At 45.1% G+C, this 10,134-nt stretch overlaps 1 protein-coding gene across 3 annotated transcripts; it reads left to right on the top strand.

Moving 5' to 3' along the window:
- Positions 1-701: 701 nt before the first annotated feature.
- On the top strand, positions 702-7,252 carry suds3 (SDS3 homolog, SIN3A corepressor complex component). 3 transcript variants are annotated; one of them, XM_047052004.1, is made up of 12 exons: positions 702-905; positions 2,700-2,769; positions 2,931-2,986; positions 3,087-3,158; positions 3,375-3,394; positions 3,555-3,711; positions 4,191-4,286; positions 4,486-4,547; positions 4,655-4,676; positions 4,796-4,901; positions 5,682-5,769; positions 6,016-7,252. In XM_047052004.1, the coding sequence occupies exons 1-12, from the start codon at positions 794-796 to the stop codon at positions 6,112-6,114; spliced, it is 960 nt and encodes a 319-aa protein (XP_046907960.1). In that variant the 5' UTR covers positions 702-793; the 3' UTR covers positions 6,115-7,252. The 3 variants fall into 3 exon arrangements, with proteins under 3 accessions (XP_046907960.1, XP_046907959.1, XP_046907961.1); XM_047052003.1 differs by having other exon boundaries at positions 2,931-2,995; XM_047052005.1 differs by lacking the exon at positions 702-905 and adding an exon at positions 1,430-2,270 and having other exon boundaries at positions 2,931-2,995.
- Positions 7,253-10,134: the final 2,882 nt, after the last annotated feature.

Raw genomic sequence — 10,134 nt, 5'->3', positions numbered from 1 at the left:
GTGGCTATTGTGAAAGGACTACAGCGAAATAAAATGGCCCCAAACAAGTTCCAAATCTGGCAAAGACAGATTAGAAAGAGAGGCAAATCTTTCGAATATTATGCATCATAATTTGACTGGGCCCTAGTGTTTTTCTTGGAAATGACAGGACTGCGCAACATTATTGTCTTAGTGTGACAATGGTGAGTGGCAGGCAGACCCTATCGCATACGCAGGTCTGCCCACCGCACCGTATTGTTAATAATATGGACCAGGTGGATAGAACGACATTCGGCAAACAGAGAATGCGCAATACTGTCAGGATACTTATGGTTATAGACTCACAGAAACCAACCGTATGAAACTACATAGCGTGCTTGGCTTTACAAACATGTACATTTTCAAACTTTAAAGCGCTAACCCACAGTCCATTTTATGAATTTGTGATAGTCTCATTCGACAGAAATAGTAAACAAGTGAGCAAAACCGCGAAATATGTCCTGCTCCCTTTAGACTTGCAACGCATGCCTGTTTGGAAAAACAATCTAAAATGTGATGATATCTCATTATCAGTCATTGTCTGTGAATTCGGTAACATATCGATTGTAACCATTATAAGTAGTCGCGTTTTGCTCTTAAATTGTTTCCTAAAGTAGTTTTGCTAATGTATTAATTCCCTTTTTTAGTCAGGCGCATAATTTGCTTTTTCTGTAAGAGCCGTGGGTCCTTACAATTGTAGGCGCTGTTTTGTTCCGACCTGCCTATTCTATATCGATTGTTTATTTAGTGTTTGTTTACATTTTCAAGCCATATAATGGCTTCTACTTTACTATCACCAATGGTAGATTATTACAACGATGAAGAGGAGCTCGATAGTGTGGACGACGATGATGATCGGAGCTTCAGGGGAAGAGACTCCGAAGAAGGTAGGCTAGACTAACGTTATTAGCGTTATGAGCTAGCTGCTACTGTAACACTAATACGAATAGCAACCTAGTTTTCAGTCTTCAGACAATTTCATGGAACGAAACATGTCATTACGTTCGCCAGTGTTCAACTAGCTCCCACTCAATACAGTATGACGAGTGCAACAAAAACGACAACACATGCTGAAATTGCACGGATGCTAGAGTTTAAAAAGCGTGCAGCAGTACTAGCTACATTTCTTACTAGCTATGTTGATGCATCGAATTATTACTTTAGCTAGCCAGCTAGTCTACGTACTGTAGTGCTATCGAGTTGTTGTGGTGGTTGTGCTACTTTGATGCTAGCAGAGTGTCTATTACTTTTTACTTGGGGAACCTTTGGTTCAGTCGCAAATAAAAGCTCTACCGTTGCACACACACGGCTCGTCGTGGGAGCTCAGTATGCTAGCTAATAGTCTACTCACTCAGTTAGTACCTGCTTGTCGATACGCGAGAGGGGAGGAGTTCACTGTTTGCATAATCGTCACTTTTTAACAACGTTAGCCAGCTTGCTTGATGTCACTGGTGGAGGGGCTAGCCATCACATCGTCCTTGCTTGGTGATCTTGTGCAAATATATACTAGCCAGCCGTGTTGAGTTTTAAGTTTGATATAGAACTAGCTAGGTTTAGTAATCGTTAGGTCATGTAGGCTATACATAGAAGTTACGTTTGCCAGGGCAGTGTCGGTAAGAACAGTCAAATGTCATTGAAAGTTCACATTAGGCGAAGTCTTATTTGCTGTCCTACACTACAGCTGTTAATTCCAAATCAGACATCTGATTTATACTAGTCTAGATCACAATTAGGAAAGTTGGCTAGCCTAGTTTCTTACAAACTGCACAAATGCCGAGGTCACTTGCTAGGGCTAGCAGCTAGTTGACCAGCAATTTTTCACTTGGTGTTAAGGGCGGCTAGATAGCTTAGTCTTCAAACGTGTATTACAACTTTTACATAGGTAGAGGACTTCTGATCTCAGCTGACATGTTGGTTAACGCCGGGGCATTTCGGATACTTTGCTAGCTAGCTACTGACAGGTCACCGGCGACGGAACATTGCAGTTTTTTGTTTGTTTAACCGGTTTAATCCACGAGCCGAGTGTCTATCTAAGGGAGTTTTACTGACGTTGGTACGGTAGCAAAGGTTTAAGGTTAGATCCATTTGGAAATTAGGTTGCCAAGTCTCTTCTGCGTTGTATTCGAGGATCTTTATTTTTGCAAGCTAAGTCGCTAGCTGCTAACGTTGGTTAAACTGCTCGACAGCTGGCTGCTAGCTAGCTAGTACAGTAGTGTGGCTGGTCACCATGCGGCAAATGCACGGCACTCAAGGTAAAGACTGCATCATTAAATTGTTAATAGGTTTTTAAGAACAAGCTAGATCTGTTACAAACTAAAGACAGCAATATATTGGCTTGCTTAGTGTCTTATGGTATCTATTTGCTCGCCAGGCTTGTGTAATTATTCTTGGTGATGGAATGAAGGCAAACTTTTCTATCACGATTTAGGTATGACTTGCTAGCTGGTCACCTTGCTGAAAAAAGAGCTTTGTGTCGGTGTGCAAGTCACGGGATCTTACGTGGCTCCCCCAGTCATATAATTACTTCTAGCCAGTAGTATTAACTATTTTGTTGGTTGATTTAAAAATGTAATTGGTGACCGTCTACTATTGCCAACTGCTTGGGAAAGTATGTTTACTCACATTGAATGTGGTGGTCTTTACATGCCCTTTTCTGAAACTTTCTTTTCTGCCTTTTCCAGACACGGAGGATGCCAGTGAAACAGACCTTGCAAAGCATGACGAGGATGACTATGTAGAAATCAAAGAACAGTGAGTGTTCACCGTCAAGGCCAGTCATGGTTATCACAAATAATGTGAACATCACATAGACACAATTCTTAGTTCGTCTCTGAATTTGAAGAAATATTGTTCAAAATATTACAGTCTAGCGATAACACCATTATCTGAATGCTCCCCCCCCCCCACCCCAGAATGTACCAAGACAAATTGGCCTCCCTGAAAAGGCAATTACAACAACTCCAAGAAGGTAGAAAAAGTAATTGTTATTGCTTGTGTCGCTAGAAACTTCCATGGTATTGGTTTTGGTAGAAGTTGCAGAGTTATAGTCCTAAAATGTATTCCCTCAGGCACACTGCAGGAGTACCAGAAGAGAATGAAAAAGCTGGACCAACAGTACAAAGAGAGACTCCGCAACGCAGGTAAGAATGCTGTGTCATGTTTTCAAAACGAATGTTTTGTCTTAGTCAATGGAAGTTTTCCATGCTACCTTTACCTACTAGTCAGTCTAGGTCAAGGTCACGTTCTGTATCATAGCACTGGGTGTTTAAAATGACATTTAATCAAAGGTGATTTGTTGTCGATTGGTGAAACCAGTGTTATTATTAATGAATAACACTGTGTTTTTGTTGCTACAGATCTCTTCCTACAACTCGAGGTAAGTGTTATAAGGTAGTGTACCCTGGAAGTCCTTAAAGGGCACATCCACATTTTGCAGTCCTTCTCAAATATTGCTCTGTCCTTCCCTCTCTCTCTCTCTTAACCTCCACCTCCCACCCTCTCTCGCCCTCTTCCCTTTCTCGGCCCCTCTGTCACAGACAGATCAGGTAGAGCGGAACTACGTCAAAGAGAAGAAGGCAGCCGTGAAAGAGTTTGACGATAAGAAGGTGGAGCTGAAGGAGAACTTAATCGCGGAGCTGGAGGAGAAGAAGAAGATGATCGAGAATGAGAAGTTAACCATGGAGCTGACGGGAGGTATGAGCCCAAGGGCAAGATCACAGGGCAAATCTCTCACGGAGAGCAGGAATGAAAAGAAAAATAAACTTCAGAAGAGGAAGATTCCTTGTATCTGCAGCTTAGTGGAGGAGTGGGGGGGTGGGTTGAAAATAGAAGGAGGACTTCATCTAAGCTCCCCTGTGTATCTCAGTATATACCAACGATCCAATTAAAACGGCCGGTTCTAAGATGCATCCGAATCTTTAAATCCGACTTCCCCATCTGAGGTGTTCGACGTTTACGCTCACAGCTCTGTTCACGAAGCTCGCCCGGGCACAGTCAACGGCGTTAGCAATGTGAACCGAGATGGCGTCATGCTAGTGGTTGCACCTCCCTCGTTTCCATCCATCCCAATGGGGACGTAGCGACGCAGTCGCAGCCCTCGATGGCGCTCGCCCGCGCCCCCAGGGGGCCGTCAGCTGCCCGTCAGACAGCTCATCTCTCCCGTCCTCTCCTAGACTCCATGGAGGTGAAGCCCATCATGACCAGGAAGCTGAGGAGGCGACCCAACGACCCCCTCCCCATTCCGGACAAGCGGAGAAAGCCGGCGCCCGATATCCTTTTGTGCGCCATAACGACCACGCGTTCATCCATATGTTGTTTTCAGACACGAATTGTGGGGGTGAATCCATAGCAAGCGGGGGGGGGGGGGGGGGGGGGGGGGACACGTCACAAAGAAGCCTCGTCGTGTCGATGCATACGGATGGTGCGTATGGTGGTCCGCAGAACAGCGCTGTCCTTAACTCCCCACACCTCAGTTAAACTACCTGCTGACAGACGAACAGATCATGGAGGACCTGCGAACGCTCAACAAGGTGAACCCTCCTTCTCACTCTCTTCTCTTTTTTTTTCTTTTCTTTTTTTAACACAATGTAATTTCACCGGCACGTCTTTTAACCGGTCTACATTTGTTCGCTTACAGCTGAAGTCGCCTAAACGTCCAGGTACGTCAGTTCCCTCCCCCCCCGCACACCCTCTATTTCTGGTATGTTCTCTCGCTGTCACTTGTTCAAGTCTCCGGCTGAGGTGAGAGGCGTTTAGAAGGTTTCGCTTTCCTCCCCAGTTTCCCCCTCCACTCCAGAGCACCTGCCCACCGCACCCATGGAGACCCCTTCACAGCGCTACGAGGCCCGCATCGAGGAGGGGAAACTGTACTACGACAAAAGATGGTACGCGGTTTCATCATACCAATAGCACTGGTCAAAATCCCCATGAGAGATCAGTATACGGTTTTATTAAAGGTGTTGCAGTTCGTAAACCGTCCACTAGATGGCCCCAGATACGCGGAAATCCTCAGCAGGAACTATCATTATTAGTTTATGTTTGGATTTATTTGTCTTTGTCTGATATGGCTCGGATGTTTTGAAAGGACTTTGTGGACTTTAACATGCTTCCAGGAAGGTTTCCAAACGAGAGAGTCACAGTAGGTTTTCTCAATCTCAGCATTGGGATTACAACATGGCCGACAGATGAGCCGCGTAAACCGACATGGACGGACGTGTCATTTGTTTGAACGGTCAACACTGGACCTAGCGCAGCATCTGGATGTGGAGCAGACCAGATGACTGGTGGCTCCACCCCTTTGCTCTGTGGGGAGAGGGTGAACCATGAATAATTCCCCTGAAGAAGAGGGACACGGCAATAATATGCTTCTGTGTGATATTACAAATTCCTCTGACTCATGTGGCCTCCTATACGTTGCTGCTGCATGCCTTTCATGTGGGCTCTGAAGTCTGATAGGGAGGAAGGACGGGAGGGAGAGAGGGAGAGAAAGGGAGAGAGACCTAAGCAGCCATGCTCACCTGCAGACTGTGTGTCCCACGAATGAGGCTAAACCATGGAGAACGTGATCCGCAACACAGCTGCAGCAAGCCTAGCCAGAGAGACCCTCTGCCTGTCCTGGGTATGACTGCTGACTCCCAGCTAACCCGTTGCTGTTCCCTGGCCAGGTATCACAAGAGCCAGGCCATCTACCTGGAGTACACCAAGGAGAACACCAAGATCAGCTGTGTCATCAGCTCTGTGGGGACCAATGAGGTGAGCCGCGCCCCGATGTCATCATCACCCGATGTCCTCACTTCCTGTCTCCTAGCTTACACTCGTGCTTTTGAATGAATCCGATTGAACCGAAAACACTTGAAAAGCGATTCTACAGTAATGTACTATTAATGTGTATATTTTGAATGTGGTCTAAGCTTTGCTGAGTCATACATACTAGGTGTATGTGAACTCCTTGTTGCTTCTACTTGTTGACGGGCTAATGAACGCGTTGCTCCCCCGTAGATCTGGGTGAGGAAGACGAGCGACAGTACGAAGATGCGTATCTACCTGGGGCAGTTACAGAGGGGAGCCCTCGTCATTCGCAGGAGGTCGGCAGCGTAGAGGCCCCCCCCCCCCCCCCTCTCCCCAACCCCCCCATCTACCTGTCAAGCTACTCATCCATCCATCTCATCAGTCTGGGTCTGACCTTCCTGGCTCCTTCCCCCACCCCCACCCCAAACGTGTGCCACTCGACCACTTCCTGTTTTGTCCACCCATCGGGAGCAGAGGATTGGCGTCATCCTCAGCCTGGCCCAGCAGCTAGCACAGGTGGCTGCAGCTTGTCAAGCGTGCGTGTTCCTCTCGTGGCGTGTTGACCTGCTTTTGTCCAGGGCTCTCCCGTGACCTATGCCAAATGACACCTCAGTCCCGACCTGCCAAACCATGTGTATCTATCTGCTCTGAGGCAACCACAGGTGTGGTAGATCTTCGACATGCGTCCAGCCATTTTGCTGACTCCTATCAAACAATTTGACATCTAGCGGTGCCTGGGAGGCAGAGGCTGGGACTGGGTTTGGCTGAAGTTTTATGTACACTTATCCTGGATCTGTAGTTTCTTAGCACGTTGCTGAGTTTCATCCAGTGTGTCCCGTCATCCAGTGTGTCCCGTCATCCAGTGTGTCTGTCATCCAGTGTGTCCCATCATCCAGTGTGTCCCATCATCCAGTGTGTCTATCATCCAGTGTGTCCCGTCGTCCAGTGTGTCCCGTCGTCCAGTGTGTCCCGTCGTCCAGTGTGTCCCGTCGTCCAGTGTGTCTGTCATCCAGTGTGTCCCGTCATCCAGTGTGTCCCGTCATCCAGTGTGTCTATCATCCAGTGTGTCTGTCATCCAGTGTGTCCCGTCATCCAGTGTGTCCCGTCATCCAGTGTGTCTGTCATGCAGTGTCTGTCATGCAGTGTGTCTGTCATCCAGTGTGTCTGTCATCCAGTATTTCAAACTGTCATATGTTGGTCTGGTAATGTTTTTTTTTTTTTGTACTTGTGTGTGTTGAACTCTTTTGTTTCTTATGGAAAAAATATATAATGTATTGCATTTAACTTTTTTTTTTAAGGTTTTAACTTTGTATCTGTTCCGACAGTTCATGGGTTTAGTTTACTTTTGTGGATTATCTGAACTGTGTTGCACATGGCAAACAAAAGTTAACCATTTATTGATTTATTGTGCGTTTCATTCAATAAAAATGTTTCTGCCTTTTGTCAATGGTTTCTAATTTCTAAGGGAGATTAAACATCTTTCACCCACGAATCATCAACATTTTTCTTAAAACACTCAACATATTGATCAAACCACAGAAGGCAAGCATTTGTGGGTGGTGATGGACTCCTATTTGCTGCTGTCTTAATGTCAAAACAAACAGACACATTGGTGTTGCACACTTGTCTCCTCTTGCCAAGAACAATATCCATCATAGTATCATGACTCTCCTGTCTCTCGTCAGCCCTGGGCTGAGAATGCTGACAGCTCATTGTCTCGCTTAACCACGCGACCGTCGAATGGAGGCGATCACCGTACGTTTGCCTAATCGTTTTCAGAGTTTTGCAAGTCAAGGTCCATAATTGCTTTGAGCTTCAAACAAGCCAATAAATAATGGGGGTTCGTCTGCTTGTCTTGGTTTTCACGCGTTTGCTACCCAAGCGAAAGGCTGTTTATATTGTCTATGCTAACAACAGGTTTCCGGTTATCCTTCACATAACTGAGCAATTCCAATAGAAATGTTCTTGCTGTTGTGATTGTGTTTGCATGCGTGAACAGAACACAAGTAGCACTGGGTGACCTATATTTTTCAAATTCTACACCTGAATCATGGAATAAATCAAGCAATTTCAAAACATGAGAAAAATGTATTCATAATTTCAAATCATTGTAGGAGAACAATTGATTTCTGATACATTCCAAGACAGTATCTCATGGCAAAAACTTTCACGAACAAATGCATTGTGCTTCAAACAAGACAAGCGAAAGGCTGTTTATGTTGTAATAACAGGTTTTAAGGTTATCCTTCACATAGCTAACCAGCGTGAGTGACGGCTCTCCCAGGACATTCTAATTGATCCCAGATCAATAACTCGTCTTTGGGATTTACAGATATAGCCTACCGTTGGTTGTAAGAAGCCGGTTTATAAGGGGGAGTTAACAAGATTCACATTTAAATGCTGCGTGGAGGTATGAATGTCGATGTTGTCAGGATCAGGGTGGTCCTGGGGTCAAAGATCATCAGGTCCGAATGAAGGATGTTTTCAACCATCTGAAGATGCATGGGACCAAACAACTTCCTCCTCATTACCTCTTCTTTCTTCCTCCTCATTCTCTTTCCCTCTTCTCCCCTCTCTCTCCCTCTTCTCCACCAACACATCTGTTAGCATCTGTAGCCTAAGTCTTGTCGCTCCTCGTGATTAAAACATCAGATCTGCAGGCCTCCTGCTGGCTGAACGACTCAACGGTTCTGATCTCACGAGAGAGAAAATGCAAGACTACGCAAAGAAAGATGTGAGGTTTCGGTCTTTCCTGCTTATGAATCCATCGATCCCTCCCTAATGCTTCACATCAATAGAGGACACAGTGAGTCCACAAATATCTGCAAACCCCCCCCCCCCCCCCCCCTTTAAATCTCAAATCCCTACCCCTGGTACACTTTATGTAGGTCTACCCTAAGCTAACCCTAACCTAGCTAACCAGTAGAGCATATTTCATGAAATACAGTGCCCTCCAAAAGTATTGGAACAGTGAGGCCAATTCCTTTATTTTTGCTGTAGACTGAAAACATTTGGGCTTGACATCAAACGATGAATGTGAAACCAGAGATCAACGTTTCAGCTTTTATTTCCAGGTATTTACATCAGGATCTGATGCACAAATTAGAAAATATCACCTTTTTGTTCGAACCCACCCATTTGTCACGTGAGCAAAAGTATTGGAACATGTGACTGACAGGTGTGTTTTGTTGCCCAGGTGTGTCCTATTACATACATTATTCAATCAATAAATACCACTGAATGTCTACACTCAGGTTCAGATTGGGTAAGATAGGTTTTGTCTATGCAGACTGTATTCAGAGGTGAAAACAACATGAAAACCAGAGCGCTGTCTTTGGGTGAAAAACAAGCAATTGTGAGTCTTAGAGAAGATGGAAAATCAATCAGAGCCATTGCAGAAACATTGGCCATAGCCAGTACAACCATTTGGAATGTCCTGAAGAAGAAGAAAACTACTGGTGTACTAAGTAACAGACGTCGAACAGGTAGACCAAGGAAAACATCAGCAGTTGATGACAGAAACATTGTGAGAGCTGTAAAGAAAGACCCTAAAACAACTGTTAGTGAGATCAGCAACAACCTCCAGATGGCAGGAGTGAAGGTATCACTATCTACTGTTTGCAGAAGACTTCATGAACAAAAGTACAAGGGCTACACCAGAAGATGCAAACCACTCATTAGCAAGAAGAATAGGAAGGCCAGGCTGGAATTTGCCAAAAAGTACAGAGATGAACCTCAAAAATTCTGGGACAAAGTTTTATGGACTGATGAGACAAAGATTAACTTTTACCAAAGTGATGGAAAGGCTAAAGTTTGGAGAAAGAAAGGAACTGCTCATGATCTCAAACACACAAGCTCATCTGTGAAACACGGTGGAGGTAATGTCATGGCTTGGGCTTGCATGGCTTCTTCTGGGACGGGCTCATTAATCTTCATTGAGGATGTAACACATGATGGCAGCAGCAAAATGAACTCGGAAGTCTACAGAAACATTTTGTCTGCCAATTTAAGGAAAGATGCAACCAAACTGATTGGCAGAGCCTTCATCATGCAGCAAGATAACGACCCAAAACACACTGCCAAAACAACAAAGGAGTTCATCAGGGGCAAGAAATGGAAGGTATTAGACTGGCCAAGTCAATCTCCAGACTTAAACCCTATAGAGCATGCATTTTACCTGCTTAAGAGGAGACTGAAGGGAGGAACCCCACAAAACAAACAACAACTGAAAGAGGCTGCAGTGAAAGCCTGGGAAAGCATCAAAAAGGAAGAATGCAAAAGTTTGACGTCAATGGGTCACAGACTTGCTGCAGTTATTGAAAGCAAAGG

Source organism: Hypomesus transpacificus, unplaced genomic scaffold (genome assembly GCF_021917145.1).
Source record: "Hypomesus transpacificus isolate Combined female unplaced genomic scaffold, fHypTra1 scaffold_192, whole genome shotgun sequence".
Taxonomy (NCBI): domain Eukaryota; kingdom Metazoa; phylum Chordata; class Actinopteri; order Osmeriformes; family Osmeridae; genus Hypomesus; species Hypomesus transpacificus.
Note: the sequence above shows the minus strand (reverse complement) of the source record. Positions and strands in the feature narration are given on the sequence as shown.

Coding starts and splice junctions, on each gene's coding strand:
- suds3 (XM_047052003.1), top strand. CDS start 794: ATGGCTTCTACTTTACTATCACCAATGGTAGATTATTACAACGATGAA. Junction 906..2,699: donor GGGAAGAGACTCCGAAGAAG/GTAGGCTAGACT, acceptor TGCCTTTTCCAG/ACACGGAGGATGCCAGTGAA. Junction 3,395..3,554: donor ATCTCTTCCTACAACTCGAG/GTAAGTGTTATA, acceptor CCTCTGTCACAG/ACAGATCAGGTAGAGCGGAA.